The 27,845-nt window shown below is 42.9% G+C and overlaps 1 protein-coding gene across 1 annotated transcript; it reads right to left on the bottom strand.

The window, feature by feature from the left end:
- Positions 1 to 2,486: 2,486 nt before the first annotated feature.
- On the bottom strand, positions 2,487 to 10,084 carry LOC142391184 (NLR family CARD domain-containing protein 3-like). The gene is made up of 10 exons (XM_075476960.1): positions 9,988 to 10,084; positions 7,494 to 7,623; positions 7,302 to 7,412; positions 7,107 to 7,223; positions 6,490 to 6,621; positions 5,944 to 6,022; positions 5,574 to 5,781; positions 5,367 to 5,426; positions 3,638 to 4,955; positions 2,487 to 2,655 (listed from the first exon to the last, which is right to left on the bottom strand). Exons 1-10 carry the CDS (start codon positions 10,082 to 10,084, stop codon positions 2,559 to 2,561), a joined length of 2,349 nt encoding a protein of 782 aa, XP_075333075.1. The 3' UTR covers positions 2,487 to 2,558.
- Positions 10,085 to 27,845: the final 17,761 nt, after the last annotated feature.

Below are 27,845 nucleotides of genomic sequence, written 5' to 3'. Positions count from 1 at the left end.
ATAGCCTAAGGGCCATTTCACGCTGTAGCATACCCTGTGGTAGGCTATATTATCAACCAACCTATTGTTGGCATGCTGAGATGTTAATATGCGAGACGTGTTCACTGATGTAGCCTACTCTGCTTTGGTTTACAACGAATCATGTTGGAAAATCATTGCGCCCGTACACTTTTCAAAACGTCTTTTTGATTGTCCATAAGGTAAAGGCTTGAGCATCCCTGTTAGTCTGACAAAAATAATTTGGACCGTCTATTTGGAAACTGTAAATCAGGACTAATTTCTGTCAGTTTGCTGGCGTTGACAAGCGTGCAAGCAGTCTGATTCATGCCTGGCATGCATACTAAATAGAATAGCTTAGCCCTGTATATTTGTTTTGCAACCCCTTAGGTCATTCAAATAACTAAATAGCCTAGATAATTCTACATGCTCCAGACTCGCTTGTCTTGTCCACGCTGAAACTATATAATTTGGACCGTTTGGGTCATTGAACGCTGATGATTTTCAGCAAATTAAAGATGCGACCGGGAGTAACCTTATGTGGACATCAGTTCAAGTGATGGTTCGGAGTAGATTCACCCTAGGCTCATTTGAACCTTGACATCCAGCCAAGTAGCCCACCCGAAGTTTTTCCGATCTTGGCTGAACATCAGCCGAGTTACCGAGTTATCCCGAATAGCTTAGTACAATCGCTAACAGACCCTGGCAGTATCTCCAAAACTACCACACTAAAATCACATACCATGACACCAAACTTCTACAGTAGTACAAATATGGTCTGTACTCACAAAACAATGCATTTGGAAGTTTGTACATAGTCCAGGAGTTTATTATTATCAACACAAGCCTAACAGCTTCTCTGCTGCTAAAGCTGCGTCGACGTCACCATATTCTAAATTCTACATGAATTTTTATGTTGTAGAGTTGTGAATTTATTTTATCAATGGAGAAATTGAGCAGCCTTGCTTTGTTGTCTACAGTAGTAGATCAACCCTCATCTAACATTGAAGCTCCCAGATCAAGGAAGTGTAACAAACCTACCATGGGCTCAATCCTCGTGCACTGGCACTGCGCCTACATCACAGCCCATATTTATGTACTGAGGAGAGCCCTGCCGACCAGTGAGCATTCAAGATACATGAACAACAGCAAATATGATTGGCAGTCACTGTCCACTGTTTCTGACCAAAAAAAACCTTTAAAATCCTTGAATGAGAGCAGCTTTATTGGGAATTCAGCTGGATTAATATACACCTACACTGTACTGTTTTTGCTAAAAGATACAACAAGAAGGAACATCCACAGAGCACCTCAGTCCATCTGAGCCCAGCTGAGCGTACACGTGATTTCATCCTCATCTACATTATCTGGAGTGTTAGTGTAGTTTGGAGAAGCTTGTTTTCATACAGTCCTTACCTGAGAGTTTCCAGTCTGCAGTTTGGACTCTTCAGTCCATCAGAAAGCTGCTTCACTCCTGAATCCTGCAGGTTGTTGTTACTCAGGCCCAGTTCTGTCAGGCTGGAGGACTGGGAGCTGAGAGCTGAGGACAGAGCTGCACAGCTTCTCTCTGAGAGGTCACAGACACTCAGGCTGAGGAGGGAGAAAATACATTAATTAATTAATCAATCAAATAACCTTTATAGAATTCTTTCCCATTTGGTTTTGTTTATTTGTCCGTGGAAATAAAGTAAAAAATGACAGAATAAAAGAAGTTAAACAGTTTTTTAGAGTTTCTCATCCTCAGACATGACAAAACAGACATTAAAATAAATCCACACTTCAGTTCAGAGTGAAGACATGCAGCTGTCTGTGTGGAGCTGTTTTTCAAGAGCTTCAAGCTGTAAAATATTATTTTTTGTGCCATATTAAAAGTTAGAGTCAGACTTGGTGAGGAGCTGGGACTTGGAGATCTAGATTGTAGTCACCTAAAGGCATCTATTTATAAAAATCACACTTTCCAATGAGTTCAAACATGTCTTATTTACTTCCAGTAACACTTAGAAGGATTCTGTCTGTTTGGGAAATAAAATCAGCTTCTGATTCACTAAAGGATGATGTGGCTTTGTCGCCACACATCTGTCTAATTCACAGTCGCCTTCACAAAGGAGGTTCACCTCAAACCAAATAACCAACCAAATATCATCCCTTTGCCCCAGTGTAGTGTGTCCACATTTAAAGGTTTTATGCACTATTTTAAAGGAAAACACTGCTCATACTTCTGTAAAGTAGTTTACTTTGGGTATGTGATGGATCTGTGTTTTAGGACAAATCTACAGGAATGGAAAGGAGTTAAAGTAAAAGAGCACTTTAGTATTTTTCTTTAAACTGTGTGTGTTATATTTCATTATCAGTTATTTAAGCCAGATAATCAAAGGGCAGAACAGATCAACCTGTTTCATTGATCAAAGTACCTGGAAGCTGCTTTTTCATCTAATAACCCAGAATTATATCAGCTCTCAGCTGGAAAGTTCATGAATCCTTACCTGAGAGTTTCCAGTCTGCAGTTTGGACTCTTCAGTCCATCAGAAAGCTGCTTCACTCCTGAATCCTGCAGGTTGTTGTTACTCAGGCCCAGTTGTGTCAGTGCTGGAGGACTGGGAGCTGAGAGCTGAGGACAGAGCTGCACAGCTTCTCTCCGAGAGGTCACAGCCACTCAGGCTGAGGAGGGAATGAGATGGAAGGAAATAACTTGATCTATTAATCAATCAAACTACATTCATATTTGATAAGTGGAAGAATTCTGTTTCCCTGTTTGTTTCTGTTTATTTGTTAAAGGCATTAAAATGTGATGGAAGATGTCTACATGTGCCGTCTTAGCTCAGCAGATGGAGAAACTAAAAGATGTATCTGCTGCTGTTATTGGCTCATCCTGTGATCAGATCAGCTCAGCAAAGAACACCATGTGAGCAAAGCATCTTCTCACACTAACAGTCAGCTGTTTCTCCAGCACCAAAGTGTTATCTGGCCCAGCTCAGCTGTGGCTCTGTAGCTGCAGCCTTTGTCTGTCACTCTGCAGACTGACATGCTTTCTGTAGGACTGACGGACCTTTCTACCAAGAAATTAACACATGAATGACTACATGTTTTTCTCTTTCTTAGACTCAAGACTTAAAACGTTTCCACAGAAGAGTAAGTTAAAAAGCACAAACTGAATTTTGGTTACTTTGTTAAAGTTTCTCATGTTGAAAACAGACAGTAAAACTAAATCTACACTTCAGGACGTACTGAACACATGCAGTCAGTGTGAGTCTGACGAGTCTGGGGAGGAAACATCAGATAAAAACAACATATCCAGAGTCAGAGAAGCTTTATTGACTTATTGTTAGTTAGTTAAGCCAGATAACTACTATAACTAATAAGATGGGAGCAAATAAAATGATGAATTAATCCATTAAACAAATTAATTATAAAATTGATAAATAACTGCCACCAAGTTCTTCCTCAGAGGAACTGCTGAGTTTCTATTTCCAACAAAGTATCATCTCACATCACTTGTAAGATGATATTTTGTTGTGAACTGACACTTCATAAATAAACTGAAGTTCATTTGAAACTGAGTTTAACGCTGATTCTGCTGTTTTTCTCCAGTTAATAAGTAAACAATGTATTTATAAAGAAATATATCTGTGTTTGTACTCACACAGCTTTGTTGGAGGCTTTGACCACTGGCAGCAGCCTCAGAAGAGCCTCCTCTGAAGCAGAGTACTTCTTCAGGTCAAACACATCCAGATGTTTTCCTGATGACAGTAAGATGAAGACCAGAGCTGACCACTGAGCAGGAGACAGTTCATCTGTGGAGAGACTTCCTGAACTCAGGGCCTGTTGGATCTCCTCCACCAGAGAACGATCATTCAGTTCATTCAGACAGTGGAACAGATTGATGCTTCTCTCTGCAGACAGATTCCCACTGATCTTCTTCTTGATGTAATCGACTGTTTTCTGATTGGTCTGTGAGCTACTTCCTGTCTGTGTCAGCAGGCCTCGTAGGAGCCTCTGATTGGTCTGCAGGGAAAGACCCAGGAGGAAGCGGAGGAACAGGTCCAGGTGTCCATTTGGACTCTCTAAGGCCCTGTACACAGCCCATCGATTGAGATAATTCAGATCAAGTACTTTAGGCCTCTTGGATTCTTCATCTTTTCCCATCAGGTTGAGTCCAGAGTTTATGAAGGTCAGATGCACATGAAGAGCAGCCAGAAACTCCTGAACACTCAGATGGATGAAGCAGAACACCTTCTCCTGGTACAGCCCTCTCTCCTCTCTAAAGATCTGTGTGAACACTCCTGAGTACACTGAGGCTGCTGAGATATCGATGCCACACTCTGTCAGGTCTGATTCATAGAAGATCAGGTTTCCTTTCTGCAGCTGCTCAAAGGCCAGTTTTCCCAGAGACTCAATCATCTTCCTGCTCTCTGGACTCCAGTGTGGATCTGTCTCAGCTCCTCCATCATACTTGAGCTTCTTCACTTTGGCCTGAACCACCAGGAAGTGGATGTACATCTCAGTCAGGGTGCTGGGCAGCTCTGCTCCGTCTCTGGTTTCCAACACATCCTCCAGAACTGTAGCAGTTATCCAGCAGAAGACCGGGATGTGGCACATGATGTGGAGGCTTCGTGATGTCTGGATGTGGGAGATGATCCTGCTGGCCTGCTCCTCATCTCTGAATCTCTTCCTGAAGTACTCCTCCTTCTGTGGGTCAGTGAACCCTCTGACCTCTGTCACCATCCCAACACAGCCAGAAGGGATCTGATTGGCTGCTGCAGGTCGTGTGGTTATCCAGAGGCGAGCAGAGGGAAGCAGCTCCCCCCTGATGAGGTTTGTCAGCAGCACATCCACTGAGGTGGGCTCTGTAGCATCAGTCAGGGGCTCCTTGCTGTGGAAGTCCAGAGGAAGTCGACACTCATCCAGACCGTCAAAGATGAACACGACCTGGAACTGTTCAAAGCTGCAGATTCCTGCTGCTTTGGTCTCAGTAAAGAAGTGATGAACAAGTTCCACCAAGCTGAACTTTCTCTCTTTCAGCACATTCAGCTCTCTGAAAGTGAATGGAAACATGAAGTGGATGTCCTGGTTGGCTTTGCCTTCAGCCCAGTCCAGAGTGAACTTCTGTGTTAAGACTGTTTTCCCAATGCCAGCCACTCCCTTTGTCATCACTGTTCTGATTGGTTCATCTCTTCCAGGTGGGCCTTTAAAGATGTCTTCTTGTCTGATGGATGTTTCTGCTCTGCCTGCTTTCCTGGATGCTGCTTCAATCTGTCTGACCTCATGTTCATCATTGACCTCTCCGGCCCCTCCCTCTGTGATGTAGAGCTCTGTGTAGATCTGATTCAGAAGGGTTGGCTTTCCTGCTTTAGGAATCCCCTCAAACACACACTGGAACTTCTTCTTCAGGGCAGATTTAAGTTTACGTCCACAATCTGGAGGAAGAAGTTCTGAATGAAGACAAGAAATAACATCAGTAAACAGACATTTCAACCCTGTACAGAATGAGTATCTGAACATCTGCTGTTCTGTGTGCTGAGACATCAGTAAATGTGTCATTTATCCAGCAGGTTAAACCTTTAGAGAAATCCTCTTACCGCTCTGCAGATGGTCAGCCAGCTCCTCCTGCTTCATTCTCCTCAGGAAGTGAGCTGTGATCTTCACTAATGCCTCTCTGCTGCTCCTCTGCTCTTCATCCTCACCCTCCCTCTGACTCTCTAAGCATTCTGGGTAATCTGGACTCAGAGACTTCTGCATCTTCTTCAGCTCCTCCTTCACAAAAGTGAGCATGTTGTCCTCCAGCAGCTGGAACAGAAAACTATATGAATGAGCCAATCAGACTGAAACCATGGAGCCAAACATCAGATCCATGTTGGACACACTGACAACCCACTGGTCTACAGAGTGCAGCATGGAGAGGGCTGTGAGCAGAACAGATGGGGAAGTAGTTGTTGTACATGTACAGACCATAAATATGGAGTCCAGCTGTGTTTGATGCTGCTGGGCAGACGGACCACTGGGACCCTCTGAGCTCTGCTGGTCCTCTCTGTGGAGGAATCATGAAGATTAAGATTAGATTTATTGTCATCTACATTACAGGGAACATACACAGAATTTCTCCTCCGCTTTTAACCCATCCAGGTTGGCACCTGTTGAACACACACAGGGTCACACCTTCATAGACAGATGCCATATACACTGGAATCACAGCAACTGGGGAGCATGGGGGTACAGTGCCTTGCTCAAGAGCACCTCAGCCGTGGCAAGGAGGTGGACACCCCTCCAGCTGTTAGTTCACCAAACTTTTTTTGAGTGGGAATCGAACCACCAACCTTCTGGTTATTGGACGACTGCTGTGTTGATGGAAAACATCCAACACACACCGCTTCACATATGAACATAGAAATGGATGTGAAGCAGAGCTGAGCTCACATTAAACACATGTTGGAGTAAAAACTGTTCAAACTGACTCTGCTGCATTTTACTCTGTTACAGCATTTACACTCGGCTCACCTCTGAGGGGATGGATGTTGGTCTGATTTGAAGTTAACAGGACGACCCATCGACCGGTCACTCTTCATGGACACACAGCTGGGTTCAGGCTCAGCTCCAGGTTCAGGTCCAGGTCTGAGTCTCTGATGGATCCTGACAGAGAAACACTTGTTTCATTCAAACTAAAGTATCAGTGATAGTGTTTGAGTCTGCAGTGAGACGGCCTGTCAGAGAGTCAGTGTGGCTGCTGTGGAACAATGTTAGTTTTAACAAGGTTTCTTTGGAGATAATTAATAACAGATCAATTACCTGCATAATTGGGGTGTTGCTTCAGAAGCTCATTTTAAACTGACGTCATTAAACACAACGTGTGAGAACAGAATATTTCTGCATCAGCCGCCCTGTTCACTGCATAATCAGCATGTTGTAAAAAAGCCACATCAGTGGACAGATATTCAGTAATATTCTCCCTTTGTTTTAATAAAGAGCTGCAGGACTGAACTAAAACATCACATCACACACATGATGCAGCTAATTAGTCTCATCAGAGACATCAACAAGTCTCAAGTAATTCAGCTGGAAACTTGTTATCATCTGAAACATGATGCAGCCTCCACTGAATACTGACAGCTACTCACTGTTGGGCTGATGGAACATTCTGTTTGAAATTAGTGACGAAATCCTTCGACCAGTTGCTCTTAAAGGACGCACAGCTGGGTTCTGGTTCAGGTTCTGGTTTCAGTGTCTGATGGATCCTGACAGAAAAACATTACAGGTCAATGATGTCAAAGCTGAATGCATTTTAAGTTAAATATCTTCATCATGTATTTTACTTTTTGTCAGATGAACAGATTCTTTTGAAATTAATAAAATCTTTCTTTGACCGGTCGCTCTTAAAGGACACACAGCTGGGTTCTGGTTCTGGTTCAGGCCTCTGGTGGATCCTGATGGGAAAAAGTGCTTTTTCAACCTGTATGCATGATATACTTAATAACCTCTAAATCAATGACCTTATGTTAACTTACTCTGCTTTCGAGGCCCGTAATTTGAAAAGTGGGAGATCCTTCTGCAGTTCGCTCTGTGAGGACCCCCTCCTGGGTCCAGGTCTCTGTCCCTTCCTGTGAATAAAGGTGGTTTGGTGATGTGAGCGCTGAGCTGGGACATGGAGAAGAGTCATGGACAGTTAGAGATGGTCACCTTACCTCTGAGCTTTGCTCTGGCTCTCATGTTCCCCACACAGAGATGTTTTAGTGTCCTCACTCTGATCCATGCTGCTGAACTCACATCAGCTCACACACACTTTCTACCTTCTTCTGCAGAGGAAACACAGATCATTCATCTGCACATCAACTCACATCCTCCTCTCCACATTTACTTCTGTAAAAATACCAGCTGCTCCTCCTCTGATTGGCTGTTATTCTCTGTTTCATATCAGTGTCGGTTTCATGCAGTCAGACAGCAGAGTGAGGCAGAGGAAGCTGCCATCAGCTGCTGTACTTCTACTATCAGTCCACTAGATAGAGGCACGGAGCTGCAGCCCAGCACACATCATGATCCAGATGATGGAGCAACATTTCCTGATTCAGTCCAGCTGGAAGCTTCAGTCAGCTGAACATTTGAACCATTTCAGCTGATAGATGATGCAGCAGAGGTTCATCAGTGATAAAAGTCTCAGAAGGAATCTTACGGTTTAGTTTCCAGAGGACTTTTTAACATGAAATACAAACAGTGACAGATGTTATATCTCAGCTGCTATCAGGTCACAGGATTCAAATTATCAGCTGAATTTAATTTAAGGTAAACACAAGAAACTTGTGCTAAAGAAAAAAATGGACCAGACTCAGTGTATAATTCCCTATAATCCCTATAATATAGATCAGTGAGCAGTGCTGACATGTCATTGGGGCCATCAGGTGGGAACCTCCTTTATGTTTATGTTTATGCATTTAGCAGACGCGTTTATCCAAAGCGACTTACAATTGAAAAAATATATAACATTACAGCTAACATCAAAGCTAACAATAAACTACCGAGAAGGAAAGCACCAGTCAGACCCTGTCAGAGGGGACAGTGTAGCGATAGAGAGCAGGCATAGAGGGAAGTACAGGCTAAGTGCTAGGATAGGAGATGCTCTCTGAAGAGCTGGGTCTTCAAGAGTTTCTTGAAGATATTCAGGGATGCCCCTGTTCTGGTAGCGCTCGGTAGGTCATTCCACCATCATGGAACGACACATGAAAAGAGTCCGGATGGTCTTAAGCGTGGTGTAGGCACCGCTCGACGTCACTGCATCAGTGTTTTGTCTAGTTGGGCCCACGACACCTCCAGGAGGCTAGACAGTGATCACTGGTGTCCCACAGTCACTCCCCTATTGCCAGCCATCACTGCTCCTCCATCACAAGCTACCCCAGCCTCTCACCAACTGCACACCAGTCACAGCGGGGTGGGGATTCAAACCCTGGTTTGGGTAGGGGGTAATGAAAGTATAGAGGGTGCATGAGGTGGAGGCAGGACAAGACACACTAGCAGATTCAGCAGACAAACTCACCTAAACAGTCCTACAATCACTAAAAATGCCATCAAAAACAAGGCCATACATGCCAACTCACCAAAAATGGCCGCCTGGTTTCAAAAGGCTCACATGGGCCACCCTCCACTTAAATAAATCCTGGATTTCTTCTTTGCTTCTTCAAAGAGTCTGTTTACCCTAAGTGCTCCCCCTGCTGGGCCCCAGCTACTATTGCTTCTTTTAATCCAAATCCACTGACTGGACTTTACTGCCTCATCTGACACTTCCTTCACTATTTTCCTCACACCCTGTCCACTTACACCCAGCTCCCTCAACAATGAGACAACAGACTTTGCAACAAATCCTCTGCATCCTACTTCCACTGGACAGATTCTAACTTTCCATCCTCGCTGCTCTGCTTTTGCCCCCAACTCCACATACCTAAGCTTTTTCCTTTCATATGCTTCTGGTACTAATTCCTCCCAAGGAACAGTAATAAATGAATGAAGTGCACATAAACAGCTACACCGTAGATAAGTAGCAGCAGGACTCCATAAATCCATCCTGCAGGATCACTGCAGACTGACAGGAACCACCAGGGGGCGCTCACTGCTCTCTGTTAAATATTATTCACCCGCTGATGAGTCTACATGATCACACTTTGACCCACATGAATTTTGATCCTTTAGAAAACAGGTTGAGTATCCAACAGGATCAGAGTCCAGGACTAATCTGCATCTCATATCAGGACTCAGAGTTTTACTGGGAGTGTGTTCAGAGAGCAGTGATGAACAGAGTGTGAGTGAACAGCACATTGCAGTCAGAGTTCCTCTGTTGGAGGAGAAAACAGCAGCAGACTGAGTGGGAAACATTTCATGTTGCTAACAAGCTGCAGCTCCTCATCAACACACTGATTGTTGCCGTTTACTCTCAGCTCACATGACTTGTGTCTCATATGCAGAGGAAATCTCTCTGTTCTGAGGCTTTGTTAAATGAATCAAAGTGTCACTTACTCAGCTTCTTCCACAAACTTCTTCCCTCTGCAGCTCTCTGCTGTGTGGACCAGGTCTGTGTAGAAGAAGAGGAAATCCTCTGCTTCTTCTCCGACATCAGTCCTCTGTGTCTGCAGTCACTCTGAAAGTCTTCAAACCCTGAAAGAGTCTTAAAGTGATCAAAGGTCAGCTGCTTTAGCAGCTTTATATGACTTTAATTCATCAATAATTAACCCGCAGCAGCTTCCTGCTGCCACTCTGAGAAAAGCTGAGAGCAAACAGCTTTATTTTCCTCCTTTCTGGCAGCACCAACAGTTTCTTTAAGTGGAATCTGGAAGTTTCTGCTGCTCACACTCAGATGTTGATGTCATGGAGGCGTTAGCTTCCACTCTTCTATATCCAGTCAGAGCGTGCAGTGGCAGCCGCTCCAATAATCCAACATGGATCGTGTGGCCTTGTGAGGTCATGATGTGATCACGTGTTCATCATTCTTAATGTGCACACACCTTATGAAAGCTATCTGAATGAAGAACAACTCTTAAACAGACCTGCTTTGAACAAGCCTTCTTCTCCAAATCATGTTGCTTTGAGTGTTTCCATTATTGTGGACATTAATGCAGATCTATCTGATTACAACCAATTCTGACTATTAATCACACATTATCAGTTAAAAGGGCTTTTACCCACAGACTCTTATATTACTGGATTGGACTGGGACTGGATAGTGTAGTGGTAAGATTACATTTCATCTGGGTTCAAATCCCCTTTATGAAAGGGACCACCTCCAGTAGGGGTCCTGAGGCAAGACCTCCTTACCCTACCCACCTACCAGTGTAAGGTGGTTCCAGTGTAGGATAAAAGCGTCGGCCAAATGCATAAACATATTAGTGAGGCCTGACTCTCTACCTCACAGCTGGAACATTGTATTAGTACAACAAATCTGCATGTTTCATAGAGAGTTTGAGTATTTTATGAGGTGGTGGCAGCTGATCATAAACAGCTGCAATGTCAATAAATGCTGAAAATATACAAAAGTTATTCCTAAATTAAAATGTTTTCCATGCAGAGAATGTGGACGTCCTGCCATGCTCCTACAGATGAACCTTCAGGTGGTATCTGTTTACCAAGAGATGATGCTGTGTGTACTGAAGAAGACGTGAAGCTCAGACAGGAGATCTGGGGCCCGTTGCACAAAAGTAGGATAAGGGATTAAGCCGGGATATGTTGGCTATCCTGGATCAACTTATCCGTGATCCAGTTGCACAAAAGTGGGATAGAGGGAAGTGGGATATGTTCAGACGTAAGTTACCATGGAGATTTATTCTGTGAAGCTAGCCTGCTCCAGACCAAGCTAAGTTCCAGGATCTATTTAATCTCATTCCTCATCTCAGTCAGCGGTCGCCACAAATGGAAACCAATATTTATGTCACTGCCTAGAACATATTGTTAAAACATTTAACTATACCCACTGTAGCGTTACCGGGTATTTATATACGTATTAAATATAAGGATTTATAAGACGTTCTCACTGTCTTAATATCCTTAAACCTCGAAATTAGGGCACCACCAACCTAGGTTTTGACTTAATTTAAGTCACAGTCAGGTAGGAAAACTGTTCGAAATCTTACGATCCTGGTGTTAAATTAATATTCAATTAATAATCAATTAATATTCAGTCTCATATCTCGCTACTTTCGTGAAGTTCTCGTTTGGTTGGACAGACATTACGTAAAGAAAGCATACGACACAATCTGTGATTATAACATATATATAGATATATGAGCTGTTTATTACAATGATATGATCTTAGACATGAACCTTTAAACAAACAGGAGATGCATGGAATATGGGTGATTATATAAAACACTTAGTGAATATAAAATAAAGTATGGGAATGGAGAGTTACTGGATTTATTCAAATAGTTTGGGTTGGCTGACTATTTGAATCTAAATACTGACATTTCGGATTAATTTATCATTCTGTGAAAGCCTCGAGACATCCATCAAACCCACTTTAAGGTGAAAACGGGTCGGTCTTACTGTGCTGAAGTTCTGTTCAGTCGGTTCGGACCATGGTAGCGGCCACGCGGGGTCCGAGGGGACTTCTCTTCCGCTCTCTGGGCCTTCCTGGCTGTGGTGGCTGACCCTTTTAGCTTCTCAGTTGCTTCTTTCACCGGGAAACCGAAACGATGGTGCCGAGGACTGTGGTTAGCTGATCGAATCTTTTGAGTGTCAGTGGGTCCGTTGCTTCTCTGATGAAGTGAACTTAAGTTCACAGAAGATTAATAAAAGGTTGCTTGGAGTTGGCTTTCTTGGTAGGAAAAGGTGATGATGGCGTGAAACAGCGGAGGTTAGGACGTGCGACGTAGAAGGACGTGGATGGCGAGGGACGAACAAAAACACGTAAAACGTGCATCTTCAGAGTATTTCAATCTGTTTCTTTGTTCGGGTCTTCTTCGTCTTTCTTTGGGTCCTGCTCCGTCCTTCTCCTTCCTCCCCTCCGTCGTCTTCTCCACGGCTCATACTCTCATCTTTCCGTGCTCTTCAAATCTCTCTGAGCAACTCATCTGATCAATTCTCCATTGTTCTTCTCTGACCTGTTCTCCCTCTGAAAACAAGAGCGTGCTTCTGGAAAACAACAAGAGGCAAGAAACGAGAGAGGCAAGAAGGCAAGAGGGCAAGACGCCTCAAGCGAGCCAGCAAACGAGAGAACTAGAGAGTGACAGAGCCAGAGAGAGTGTATTTCGCGGGGCACCGGGTTTTGACTCTCGGAGGCGGGGCTTACACTACTTTTTCAGCCAATGACATGCTTGAACTGTGTGCATGTGTCTGTAAGGTGATCTGTGCTATAGGGGATTTCTGGATGAGACAAAGAACTCTGTGTTTCTCCATTACTCCCATCTCATAGAACATTTGTCTCGTTGATTCTGAAAACACCACATCTTGTTAAGATATGCAGATTAAAGATATAACATAGACTTGTAATATAAAGACATCAAAATAACACACATGATAAAGACAATTATGACTTTCAAAATTCAGATGAATATCTATGAAATCGTGACATATGAATAGTGAGTCACAATGCTAATTTCTGTGTTAACAATGGGGACACTAAACAAATATCAAATAGATACCGAAGGGACATCGTTAAAAGTTAAATTGTTGCATATACATTGTCCATTTTACTGAGTCCTCTGGGATTTAAATGTTCAACTAATCAACACTGCAGACCACTAGGGGGCAATGTGGTTCCATCAGGCAGGTTGGGCGTTTTCCACCAAAATCAGTTCTTTGTCAATATTTAAGCCAGAATCGTACAAATTGTCTCTATATGCGTCTTGTGATCAAGCTGGAAACCTGAAAGAAATTGTACACGGTTATCAAACACATTTAATATAGTTTTAAGATTCGACTAAAAGTGAGTCTTTAGTGAAGTCTTCTCAGTTCGTATGTAGCCATCTGGTCTCTTTCTCTGGTGGGAGAGGGTGTTAAAATGTCAATTCGATTCATGGTGAAGATAAGATAGTGAGTGTCCCACTTTTCCAAGAGTGAGTTCGACTCCCCAAAAGCTCTTAAGGGTGTTGTAAATTAGGCAGTTTCTGTCTCTTTTTCCTTTGTGGAAAGAAAATGAAGATCTGGTTTATATCCACATACGTAAACATCCCCCACAGGAATGTTGGTTTTGTCAAAGTTTGAAAAACTCTTAATCCACACGGCACTGTGACTGCTACACCACTATCATTATTGAAACATTACAATCATTTTAGATAACTGATGATTTTAGATGAACCACTAGATAATTTAGTTTCCCACAGACTACACATAAAGTACATCACCATATAAATATAAATACACATTAGAGAGTACCATGATGTTCCTTTATTGAACAAGGATGAATCAAAGCAAGTAAACCATCAGCTCCTTTCAAAACTGAAGTCACACAGTGCTCTACAAGACAAAAAGCAAAGAATCAAAGCATGCAGTTTGAGACAAACTGTTTGTAAAAATGGGCTATACAAATAAAATTGCCTTGAGTATACAGCACAAAAACCTAACAAAAATTCCTCTGCCATTGCAGGCCCAACTTAAATCAACATGCATATTAATTAAAATAATTTAACACATACCAGCCGACCACAGTCGTCATCCGGGAAGATGGAAGGAATGTCCCAGTCTATGAGAGCTGGCACTCTGGGGGCCCTCTCCTTTCTCAGGCAGGCTACATTGTGGAGGACAGCACAGGCCACAATGATATCACATGCCCTGTCTGGGCTGACTCTCAGGTGGTTCAGACACTGAAAGCGTGCCTTCAGTAGGCCAAATGTCATTTCTATCCGGGCCCTTGTTCTGGCATGGGCATGGTTGTATGCCAGTTGTGCCTCCAGAGGGTCCGCAAATGGAGTGAGCAGAAAAGGCTGGCAGGCATACCCTCTGTCACCCAGCAATACACCCAGGAATTCACCTGTGAATACAAAATGTTACCATCACAACCTCATAAGTAGTGACATTCTTAACACAGCCATGATGTTAAAAGTGGTTGTCAATAGAGTTTCTGTGGCTCACCTTGTGATAGGCGCCGATAGATCTCTGAGTTCCGAAACACTCGGGAGTCGTGGACCGAGCCGGGCCACTTTGCCACAACATTACTGAACAAATAGTCAGCATTGCAGACCATCTGAAATGATAAGATGTTAAACCAATTAATGCACAGTACAGGCAATGTGTGGGCAGGCACATTCTTAATAAAAAGTACACTTGTTAAGTATTTGTCAACTTAATGGACTTACCATTCTGCAGGATGTTCTTATATTTCACTTTGACTTGCTGCCATGTCCGTTTTGGCCCAGTCATGGTAAATCTACACACGCACACAATGAAACAGTGGAGGAGCATGGAGTTACATTTAGATAGTTTCACTCACATGCAGTCAATTTCAACTTATTCATAATCAAAGTAGGCTACAAATATCTTTTCAAATATCGTCACCTTCCTAAAATAATCGCATGAGTAATTTTTTCAGGTTTTTCATGAAACACAAAAAACTCCCCCCAAAAGTTAAATTATAGCATAAAATAATAATTTCAGTCAGTAAGTATGTATCAAAGGATGCTTGGCATAAGAACACTTATTGTTTTTCATAAAAACTAAGATTAAATAAATGATTTAGGCATTTTTTGGACCACACCTTTGATGCCAAAAAATGACTTGGGCGATTATTTTAGGAAGGTGACGATATGTTAATTAACATTTTATTTGGATTGTAGCCTAATTGTGATAGTTTCAGTGGAGTGGTGAGTGTGTATTTGTGCACTACTTACGCATTCAGGCGGTCAGCAATGGTTTGCCACGCTTGCTCCCTTTGTTTTTTGACTGTGGCAGTATTTCCTTTTTGTTTTATTTTCTCCGTCACCTCTTCATAGGTTTCCATTAATAGTTCTTGCTCCGCTGGGGAGAAATACGCCGCCCCTGTTGCCATGGTGAATCAGTGAATCTATGATCGATCGTGGGGTCTATTTAAGCAAGCCGTGTGCAGCACTTATCCGGGATCGGTTTCACCTGGCTTAATGAATCCGTGTCTGCTCATCCTGGATTGGCCTTTGTGCAACCAACTAAGCCTGGGCGCCCATGTTTTGGATTCCTTGAACCTGGCTAAGTAATTCATCCTGGATGTCTAAATCCTACTTTTGTGCAACGGGCCCCTGCTTGTTGTATGAGGACAGAGTGTCTGTCTTATATGGAGGTGGGAAGCTTGGTTTAAATATAGAAATAATGTCTTTGAATTGTATTGATTTAAAAGTGTCCTCTCAATAGCTGTGAAGTTCTGTCAGTGATACTGAGCGGGACTCTGCAGTGATGGAGATGTGTCTCCCTCTGGTGGTGAATGGATGAACTGCACGATGTCAGTTTAACGAGCCCAGAAGTGTTCAACTATAAAAACTATCAAGCTGATATCAGCAGTGAGAATGTTTTTCATCATTCAGTAAAAATGTTGTAGTTCTCCTGTTCATTTTGCAGAATAAAAAGACAGGATGTTCTCTGCTTTGTAGCTTTGATTCAAATATTACAGCCAAGTAAAACCATCCTGCTCACACATGCAAAGACAGAACAAGCTGGAGTGAAGTCAGAGTTAAAGATAAAGTCTGAGTTAATAAAGCTGAACAGCAGCTGATGGGTACTGCACATGTGCTGCCTTTGTTTATGTCAGTCAGTGACTCACATTTGAAAATGTCTTGTGCTGTTATCAGGAAGTAAAGATGGAGAAGACTGTAAAGCTGCAGCTGCTGGAGACTTTGGAGGATCTGGGAGAGGAGGAAACGGGAGCTTTAACAAATTATCAAGCCTGGACCATCTTCTCCCACTTCACTTTCAACATCTGAGATGTCTTCTATGTTCTGCTGTGAATAAAATATTAGTTTATGAGATTTACAAATTACTGCATTTCGTTTTTATTTAATGTTACACGGCATCCAAACTTTTTCCCACATTCCTTATTCCGAACCTCACTAATCATCTCCCTCCTCTCTCAGAGTTACACGTCTACCCGGGTCCTCCCTTTGGCTTTCAACACCCACCGCTTTTAAATAAACTCTGTTCTAACTCTGATTCTCCCTGAGTCCTGTGTCTGCTCTTGGGCCAGTTTTTGTGAGGCGGTTCGACACAACAAAAATATTCTAAAAGAAAAACCTGATGGCTAAATATATTCAGAAAAAAACGATTTAAAAAAGAATCTGAGAAAAGAAATCTGAGATTTTAGAAATGTATATATTTTAATGAACAAAGTGAAAGTAATCAGATAAAACAATATATACACCAAAAAGTCTGGAACCATTTAAAAATCGAAATGTTCAGATATGAAGAACCAATTTGATATAGAAGAGAAGTTTTCATCAAAAAAATCTGAATGTTGATTAAAAGTCCACATTTCACATGTAAAGTCTTTGAGACAGAATTTAAAAAAATGAACATTGTGGTGAATAATGAGGCAAAAAGTAAAAAAAACCAATTCAATTTATAATTCAACATGTGAAAATGTCAGAAAGTCCAAATAAAGACAGAATGAACCAAACAAACTAACAGTGAGATACTGGGAGGATTTTCATGTTGAACATCAGGAACTTCCAAAGCAGATGTTGTTAAAGTCTAAGGGCGTATTCACACCTACCTCGTTTGGTCCGGACCAAACGACCAAACGGACCAGATTTTCGTTGGTTCGGACCTTTTGGGATGGTCTGAATACAAACCACCGAACTCTGGTCCGGACCAAACAAGCGGACCGAGACCAAGCTGAAAGGTCGGACTCGGTCCGGATCAAACGAACCCTGGTGCGGATCTTTTGGAGGTGTGAAAGCAGACCGGACCTAATCCCAGACTTTTTGCTTTTTTGTACCTCGGGAGCATCCGTCGTTTGTCTGCTGCTAGGTAACAGAACAGAGCGTTGTTCTTCTAATTACTAGACCGGCTGTGGTAAAGCTAACGAAAGACCGAAAATAATATTTCTAGACCGAAAATGAGTAGGGGACAAACGTGGGCCGAAGAGGAGACCCGTGCTCTTGTGGACGTTTGGGCAGATGCCCACATATCATATATGTTGGAGCGCACTCATAAAAACGCTGACGTCTTTGCCCTTTGTCGTCGTTGTTGATAAATTACTTGTACAGCAGCATAGTAATTACACAGTTGTGAAAATAGCAAAACGTTGAAAAACATATAGTTTTGATTATATTAAAAGCAATAACGGCACGGAAAGCGTCCATGACTACATTCACTTTTGAACTTAGCACTTTGTGTTGCGCGTGTCGATTCTGACCAATAGCCGAACGACTTCAGGGCGCGTGGCTTTGTTGACATATTTTGGTCCGTTTACTGAAATGTACAGTCTGAAAGCGAACCGCACCAAAATGAAAAAAAAAAGGTTTGTACCAAAGCAAGTGAACTATCGGACTTTCCTGGTCTGAATACGCCCTAAATATTGTTTGCAAAGAATCCTTTCAGTCCTCTTTGTGAGCGTTCAACAGCAACATTCAGCAACATTGTGCCATCAGGAACCAGCTCCAGTCCAGGTGTCCTTTCATCATCTAACAGGAAGTGAATGTGTGAAACATCAGGATGAACCCCGGCTGCTCACCAGACCTCTGCTCATTGGAGCAGAATCAGTGAACATCTGTCAGCAGGTTGGAATCCATCTGGGCTGATGGCAGCTCGGTGATTCCTCTCTGATGTCACAGTTTGTCACATGTGCAGCAAACTAACTGCAGCTGACTTCAGCTGAATGGTCTCAGTTGAAGTCAGCTGCAGAGAAACACAACCTGCTGATACTCAGTGTGAAGCTTTGACTGGAAACACACAGAAAAACAACATCCTGGAAGAATGGCAGCTTCCATCTTTAAAGGACTGGAAGAGGAAGAAGTTTCCAAGGAATCATTCAGAAGAGTTTCAAACAGAAACTGACTGAGTCCATGAATCTGAAAAGGTGTCTCTGAGTGAAAGAGACAGACATGAACAGACTGAACTATCTGTTCAGCAGGGACTCTCTGACAGGAGGACACTCTGTATACTCAGCACAGAGACAACCAGGAACCATATGAACTGAACCCAAATCCAGGATGCAGAGGTTCTTCAGTGAATGTGGTGCTGAAGGTGTGGAGGTGGATCAGTGTGTCAGAGGAGACTCTGTAGAAGGACAGAGTGCCAGCAGGACGGTCCACATACACTGCTGCTCTGTTAGAGACAGAGGAGGAGGAGGAGGAGGAGGAGGAGGAGGAGGAGGAGGAGGAGAAGATTGGGTTTTCTCTGTTATTGTGACAGACACAGTAACCTCCATCAGAGCAGCTCAGACTCCAGGATTGATCATTCCATCCAAACTCACAGTCTCCTCCTCTCCTCCTGATTCCTCTGTAACTCACTGATATATCAACTCCTCCTCTCCACTCGACCTCCCAGTAACAGCGACCAGTCAGAACATTTCTACACAGCAGCTGAGGCCAGCCACCAAACCTGTCTGGATGATCAGGATATGACTGAACCTTCTCCACATATGTCACCTCCCTGTTGTTGTCAGACAGTTTCAGGACTCTGTTCACTGTGTTTGTGTCGATTGTGAGTTGACAGGAATCTGAAGGAGAGAACAAACACAGTCCAGCTGCAGTTATTGATCTATCATCTGTTCACTTTGATCAATGAGTGATGTGACAGTGTGACGATGGCTGGATGTCATGAATCAGATGAAGAACACACTCACACTTCCTCAGCCCTGGTGTCAGCCATCGTTCTCCAGCAGGCTCCACCCTGAAAGGAGGAGGGGGGTCAGAGCAGCACCGTCTCTTTCAGCATCAAACATGGACATTACATGGCTCTCACACACATTGTTCTACACTGAGAAAGGAACAGTCCAACATCTGGACACATCCACTGGAGTGGAGCATCTGGAAACTACAATGAGCAGAATCAACACTGACGCGTACAAAACTGCTTTGTGGAAGTCACAATTTCTTCTTTCAGCCGTCTCCTCCTTTTCATCTCTTCACATATGAAGAACTCTGTAAAAACTCCTGATCTGACCCAGAGCTGCAACCTTCTATCTGCCCTAAAGTCTGACTGATCTGCTTCTGACAGGAACATCCTCTGCACAGCAGCCTGCCTCAGATTCTTCACATTGTTTTCACTGTTGCTCTTTTTTCTGACTCAGCTGGGAAATGTTAAAGTGACTTCTTTTCCGTGCACATGAAGCTAAGTGACTGTCAGAGACAGTTTGAGGCAGGTTTTTAGCTGTGACAGCTTGTTTCCACACTGACCACTAACAGCTGCTTCATCATCACACTGAGGATTTGTTCCCTCACATTATCATTGCAGATCCTGCTGTTGTGAGGACAGCAACACATTTCAGAGGGATCAGCAGCATCAGCTCACCACACAGAACTTCCAAATCTTATCCAGTATTCATTTCCACTTTGTGCAGTCACATCATCAAGCTTCTATTTAGTCCAACATCCACTCTGTTATTGAACCTGATTTATAATTTAACTTAACTGGTTCAGGTCCTACTTAGAAGGCCGGAGTTATTTTGTTACAATTGGCAGCTATGAAGTGGCAATGACTTGTGGAGTCCCCCAGGGGTCAATTCTTGGACCTCTTCTGTTTAACTTGTATATCGTCGCTGTCCGATACAGACCACGTATCTCCATTTTTTTTAATTTTGAGTTTTTTCGACCAATAGAATCTCCAAGTTCATGTCCTTATACCGTACACGTCACGTATGTACATGACCAATGAAAGATTGTGAAATCACGTCACAAGTTTTTTGCGTAAATCCATTTGATGACAAAGCTGTCCGTCATGCCACGTAAGTCCCTCCTCCTCCTCCTCTCCCTTCCGATGGTGCGTGCGTCAAGCTGAAGCGAGAAGCCAAGCGGCGTCGTGTAAACAAACACTGAGGTAAAGTGAAATTTTTATCCTTGCTGAAATATATTTACAACTGTTATCTATCGATGTTGACATGATTGTTGGCTATGTCTAGGGTTTGAATTGTCACAAAAGTAGCGTCTCCAAAAGGCCAGCTTTCACCACAGATAGCGAGCTAGCAATCTAGCTTGCTAAGGCCTGGTGAAAATAACACCGGTCTTGTTTAGATTTAGTCCTTACTCACACTTATCAAATTACTTTGTGTAATATTCGTGGATTAAAGTTTTCCGTTACTGTGACAGATTTCCGTCAACTGAATTGTCTATGTCAATTTACTTTCCGTCAGCTGAACTCAAATGGGATATCAGTGCTGATCCACTCCGATCCCTGGCAGCCCTACTCCGTCCCATCGCTGAGGAAACCATGCCTCACTGTGGTCCCACTCCATCCATCCCGTCCAAAAATCAAAGCGACGAAGTTCAAACATCTTCAGGAACTGAAGCACGTTGTACCGAAGGATTTTCATCCATTTTATGACTCAGTGTCCCATGACTGATCACTTACAATAGCACATATCAGTTTGTGTGTCTGTTGTTGAAATGTAAAAGTGTTTTTATACTTCGAAATATCCACATGTGAATGTGGTTTTGATGTTTTTTTTATAAAATGTAGGCAATTTATTTTATGAATGGAATGTCTAGCCTCAGTTTTTCCTTAAGCAATGTAATTGTGTTCAAGATAATGTAGCCAAACTTGTTTGATTGCAATCAACCAAGCGTTTAACGTCAGCCTGTTTTACCTTTTTACACAATGTGTTAGCAGTGTTGACCTTAATTTCTTGCTCGCTTTATTCACATGAAGTACAAATTATTCAACTCTGAATTTCCTGATGCAACTTCAATGTTACTCGTCTTGCAATAAGCGCAAAATAAATCACGGAGAGTCAGTTTAAAATTGCTAATGCCTTGACGTACGTTGACAGTGCCAAGGTTACTCGTCTTGCAGTACGAGCTAAATAAACGTTTCTTTGATTGTCCTGGACATAACTTTAGTCTAACTCTAAACCAGTCGATAGAAACATTTTTCATCCTGATGTCTGAAACCCAGGAGAGCCGAAAATCACGGTGAGTCAGTTTAAAATTGTCAATGCGGACGGCGCGCCTTTCCGTTATCCAAGCGCAGTGCATAAAAGCACATAAGCGACCACCCTTGATTTTTTTTAAAAGTATATTTTAGCAAAATGATAATTATATTCCCACGCTACAATAGGCTACATGTAGGCCTATGACAGATTGATTTGTCATATCACACAGCGCAGCTTGACTACTTTGGAATGCCGTGTTTTCATCAGGGGAAATGGATGTTATGGTTATACGTGTTTTTAATCGGACAGAAACAGTATCGGATGTGCACGTATATCCTTTTATACTCGATTTAGGTACAGTGACGATTAAATTACCACACCAACAAGAATATGATGCCAATTAAAGGCATTAAGCCAAGTATGGCAACGCTGACCTCCACTGTTGTGGAGTTTTTTTCACCTCCTGAAAAGTAGCATTTTTGGACATACGTGTTCTGTATCGGACAGCGACGATATGCTCCCTTTGGGTTAGATATGCCCCTTTTCCACCGCCGAGCTAGCCCTACTCTACTCGGTTCGATATAGTGTGACACTACACGGCACCAGTACCATTTCCTTTTCCACACAAACCGTGACCTGGAAGTGGGCGGAGTCGGCCCGGTCACCACTAACGTGACGTCGGTTTCAGGTGACTACAAAGTGTCACGCCGCGGTTAGTCAAAAGTAAACACAACGATGGAGTGTAATGTGTAATGCAGTTGACAATTCATATTGTTTAGTTAAACCAAGCTCTTTATTAAAAAAGACAGTACAAAGGTAAACAGCAGGAGTAGTCTCAGATACAGGCGTCTCCGCCAGTGTTGGTGCCGGTGGAATGCAGATAGCAGCTGCTGCCTCAGCTGCAGATTGCGATGCCAATGTCGGTTCTGAAGCCTGCAGGATTGGAGGATCTTTGCTGACCTCAGCAACCGAACACTCATCGGTTGCACAAACCGAGTCTTGAGGGAAAAAAAATAAAAAGTGTGAACATACGATACGCATACACGTAACCGCATAAGTGAGACACTGTGCTAGCCTTCCAAAACAGCGTTGTTTGCTAGCTCACTCAGAACAACTTACATGAGACACCTGTGTAACGTTTTACACAAGTTAAAGACTGAACATGTATTTGTTACGATATAAAACATGCATTTGTTAAGATATAAGCGTTGCACCAAGGGGATAAGAACAACACTTACCATTTTCCATCGCCTCCAACAAAGACGTCGCCGTATCCACGCCGTTCGCCGGGCGGTGACCGTTAATGCCGTCCATTTGGTCGAACCACTTCCATGTCTTTCGGTTTGACCCACTCCGGCTGTTGTGGTCCTTTACCTGCCGGTAATCACTCTTGAGCTTGTCTCGGCACTGCTGAGAATTCCGGTGATAGCCATGGCTAGCCATCAGCTTGGCTATCTCCTGGAACACCTTCTCATTTCGTGTTGCTCCGTCCAGTTCCTTCTGTATGCGGTCCTCGGCCACCACACACAGAAAGGTCTGCACCTCGCTCATGGTCCATGGGTTGGCTTTCCTTCTCTGGTCTTCCATCTTCACAATTCTGTTTATTCTCTGTTGCTCTCGCAGGTGTGTTTTCATACATGGCGGGTGATTATTTAAAGCTCCCCGAGCTTCGTTGCGTGTATGACGTAATTTCACCTGACAAATCAGTGGACAGCACTGATCACGTGACGTTTTAGCACCGACTAGTACCGACTAGACCCACCTCTGAAGCAGGTACTAGCCGGGGCTAAAAATTGTAACGGGTCCCACCTTCAACCCGCGGTGGAAAAAGCTCCCAATCAGGGTAGAGTGGGACCGTGTAGAGCTGTACAGTGTACTGGTACAAAAATGTTCGGTGGAAAAGGGGCAAAAGCTGATATCCAAGATGGCAGCACGTCCCTCTGTCTGTTCGTCTGTTACCTTCATATTGATCAGGTGTTTGCAGGTGATTGAACTAAACAGATAAATGCTGCAATGCCACTCGTGTGTGATGTTACACGGAGCACTCGCACCAATAGAAGACAACATGGATGAAAGAGTTTGGAGGGAATGAGCGTTCAGGACCAAAATATTTATGATGCTTAAATGTCTGTCTCATTTATTGCCCTGTCGGGTTATAAGATCAACCTGGGGAAGTCGGTCGCAACACCCTTTAATATCCCCCAGGACATGTCTATACAATCTCCTTTTTGAGTATCCAAAATAGGTTTTAAATATTTAGGTATCTTTGTCACCTCTGACTTAAACAATCTGTTTGAAACTAATTACTCACCTCTAATTCAAAGGATTAAGAATGATATGACAAAATGGGCCTCCCTACCAACTTCTCTCCTTGGGAGAATCAACACTATAAAAATGAATGTACTTCCTCGACTGAATTATTTATTTCAAAATCTCCCGTGTTATCTGACTTCTGCATTTTTCAAATCTCTGAATTCCCATATACCTCGCTATATATGGAATAATAAACACCAAAGAGTTAAGTTCTCTATACTTACTAAACCAAAGGATCTCGGAGGCTTATCCCTGCCCTCTCTACAACTATACTATTGGTCAGCACAACTCAAAATGATGTCAGATTGGTTTTTGAATAGGAAAGATTCCTTATGGTTGGGTCTTGAATCCCAATCCTGTCACCCCAGAAAACTTATTTCCCTTCCTTTTATCAGCAATATAGATCAGTTAAATCATCTCAAGAATAACATAATTGTTTATAACACATTACTAGTTTGGCGAGATGTGAAAAAACACTTAAAAATTCCTCCCGTCATCTCTTTCCGATCTCCTTTAGCTCTGAATCCAGATCTACCAATGCAGATTAGGAGTATTGGTTTGATGGAGTGGGCATCTAAGGGCTTATCTAACATTATGGACCTGTTGGACTCCGACTCTGTTAAATCATTTGAGCAAGTCAGGGCAGATTTTAATATTCCTCACAAAGATTTTTACAAATATCTTCAAATTCGCCATTTTATAGGGTCCCTTCTGAGGACAGGCAAGATTCGCCTGGGATTGTCTGAATTGGAAAACATAATAATTTTGGCTAAGTCTCCCAAAAAACTAATTTCAAAGATTTAGGTTTCACTTCTTTATTTTGATTCTTCAAGCTATGACTCTTTGAAGCTGTTATGGGAACGCGATCTGGAGGTGACGTTCAATCCTGTTGACTGGGACAAGATCTGTAGTGGCGTTTTCCCTAAATGTACCTCAATCTCCATACATGAACAGAACTTAAAATTTTTCTTTAGAACCTATTACACACCCGTTCGCCTCCAGAGAATTTTTCCTGGCACCTCTAACCTTTGTTCTAAATGTAAAATTCATAAAGGGACATTTGTTAATTTGTTTTGGTCATGTGACCGTATCCAGACTTTCTGGAAGGGGGTACACTCCGTAATCCAGGAGGTCACTGGTAAAACATTTTTGCTGAATTCCTCTTTCTGTCTCCTCAGTCATACCCCAGACACTCTTTTTGACGCAGATACCAAGTCTTTGTTGATAATTCTTTTATTTCTGGCTAAAAAATGTATTTTGCTGAGGTGGTCAACTCCCCGGGTCCCTACCGTCGACATGTGGTTAAAGGAAAACTCCGGGGCATTTGAAGCGCAATCCCATTGCTAGACGTTGTCAAATACTGATAGTAGGACACAGACAGGTGCAAATCGGCGCTCCCTGTGCGGAGATTGCTCTGTTTGCCAGCCTGTCATGCGAGGCTAATACGTGGTGGCCAAGGGGCAAGCGCTAACCCACTTTAAAACATTACAACAATACATGCCCAGTAATATTGTTGTAATGTTTTAAATACTTGAACGCAGTTTTTCTAGAGAAGATAATTGTTTTGTATATGTGATTATCGTCCATCGACTCTTTTGGGCTTTCACATGCGCACGCCTACCGACAAGAGGTAAGTGACATGCTGTTTATAAAGTTGTTTTGTAACGTCCCCATGCCAGTAATGTGAGAACCATGCATATGGTTTTGATGGTAAGGCTTGTGACTTTATTGTCGGATGGTTTATAAAGTGGTGTGACGTTTCTGCAGTGTGCAAGTTGTTGTTTTACGTGGAAGGGTTAGCGCTTGCCCCTTAGCCACCACGCATTAGCCTCGCATGACAGGCTGAGCGAACAGCGCGATCTCCACACAGGGAGCGCCGATTTGCACCAGTCTGTGTCCTACTGTCAGTATTTGACAACGTCTAGCAATGGGATTGCGCTTCAAATGCCCCGGAGTTTTCCTTTAACACAGATTTCTGCTCTTATTCCTCTTGAGAAGTTGACTCATGATCTTAACCATAAATCAGACAGGTTTTGGAGGATCTGGGAACCATTGAATTCCTTCTTACAGAAACTTTGACTGATCATCTGTCCCTGGAAGAGGAGGGCTGACTGTTTTTTTACTTTGTTTCATTTTGTTTATTTCAAACATGCAACTCACTTACCTGTCTCCTGTCATCTTGCTGATTTTGTATGTGTATGCATGGATATATATATTTTATATGTAGAGATACATATTGCAGCGCTCGTGTTAGTTTGGGGTGGGATCTTTGTTTGTTTTGAAACTTTACCTGAACCACAGGGGTTTATAAATCTTTGTGCTAAGCTAGGCTAACATGTCCTGGACCCATCCTTGTAAATGAATCAGGGTCAGAGGACCAAAAAGACGTTTCTAAAAATGAAAGACTGTTCCTTTAACATGCAGAGATCTGTCCAAACTAAATCAACTCTGACCAACAGACACTTCTCACTGTTGTTCCTGCAGATGTTCTCCTTGCAGACCTCCTCTACAAATGGGTTAGGGTTAAAGGTAAAAAGTCTCCTACATGTGTGATTGTTCATGTAACACTCAGCAGGAAGCAGAAGCACAGGGCTGAGTGCAGGACAGAGAACATGTTCCCAGCTCTTCCTCCTCTATCAGACATTGTGAGGCTGCAGCAGGCCTCTCCATACCTGAGTGTGTGTGGATCCTTCAGTGCAGCCCTCAGCAGCTTCTCTCCTGAGGCTCCTGGATGGTTGTAGCTCAGGTCCAGCTCTCTCAGATGGGAGGGGTTGGAGGTCACAGCTTCAGCCAGAGAAGCACAGCCTTCCTCTGTGATCAGACAGCCTGACAGGCTGCAGACACACACAACAACAGAAACTCTGAGAGAACTGCTCTGAAGCTGAAGCTGAATGTCATCCAATGGTAACAACATTCTTAGAGAAAGATTCTTTTCATCATTTTGCTCAGTAACAGTTTCAGATAAAATGAGAAGAAAATATAAACAATCTTCTGTGACAAACAAAGAGGAAACATGGCAGCAGTGAATGAAAAACCTGGATGAAAAGAAAACCTCTGAGAATAAAAACTTTAGATTATTGTGAATATTTCAACATTTCACTCTTCACTGAACTCTGCACACCTCAGACTTCCAGCACACCCCAGAGTCCTGTCATCTCCTCAAATATTCTGATGACTCTGCAGCTGTTGGCTGTATCATGCACAGTTCCTCCACATTTGAGTTGAGCTTTGCTCACAGCCTGACTGGAGCATTAACTGGAACACCTTCCTTATAACTGTTCACATGCAGAGGAGCAGAATCCAGTTACTGACTGAAGTCTGTCTGACGCTGCAACTCTGCGGCCTGAGTGAGAACATCTCATTGTTGGATATGTTCCCAACAGAGCACTTTGCTCTCAGGCTGCAGGTTTACTTGTGGTTCCCAGAGTTTCTAAAAGCAGAATGGGAGGCAGAGCCTTCAGTTATCAGGCCCCTCTCTGTGGAACCAGCTGCCAGTTTGGCTTCAGGGTACATGTAAGTACAGCTGAACGCACTGTACACCTGTTGTCTTTAAGTTACTTGAATGGTGATTTTATTACATGCTTTAAGTGACCACCAGCTGACATGTAGTCTTAATGGTTGTTTGTTGGGAATTCTGCTGGATTAATATACACCTACACTTTACTGTTTTTGCTAAAAGAAACAACAAGAAGGAACATCCACAGAGTACCTCGGTCCATCTGAGCCCAGCTGAGCGTACACGTGATTTCATCCTCATCTACATTATCTGGAGGGTTAGTGTAGTTTGGAGAAGCTTGTTTTCATACAGTCCTTACCTGAGAGTTTCCAGTCTGCAGTTTGGACTCTTCAGTCCATCAGAAAGCTGCTTCACTCCTGAATCCTGCAGGTTGTTGTTACTCAGGCCCAGTTCTGTCAGGCTGGAGGACTGGGAGCTGAGAGCTGAGGACAGAGCTGCACAGCTTCTCTCTGAAAGGTTACAGCCACTCAGGCTGAGGAGGGAGAAAATATATTAATTAATCAATCAAATAACCTTTATAGAATTCTTTCCCATTTGGTTTTGTTTATTTGTCCGTGGAAATAA

Source organism: Odontesthes bonariensis, chromosome 11, assembly GCF_027942865.1.
Source record: "Odontesthes bonariensis isolate fOdoBon6 chromosome 11, fOdoBon6.hap1, whole genome shotgun sequence".
Classification (NCBI taxonomy): Eukaryota; Metazoa; Chordata; class Actinopteri; order Atheriniformes; family Atherinopsidae; genus Odontesthes; species Odontesthes bonariensis.
Note: the sequence above shows the minus strand (reverse complement) of the source record. Positions and strands in the feature narration are given on the sequence as shown.

Excerpts from the sequence above, each read along its gene's own strand:
- LOC142391184 (XM_075476960.1), bottom strand. The coding sequence starts at position 10,084 with ATGTCGGAGAAGAAGCAGAGGATTTCCTCTTCTTCTACACAGACCTGG. Across the intron at positions 5,782-5,943 it reads AGCTGGACTCCATATTTATG|CTGCTGGAGGACAACATGCT; the intron begins GTCTGTACATGT and ends TTTCTGTTCCAG. Across the intron at positions 5,427-5,573 it reads GGCTGACCATCTGCAGAGCG|AACTTCTTCCTCCAGATTGT; the intron begins GTAAGAGGATTT and ends GTCTTCATTCAG.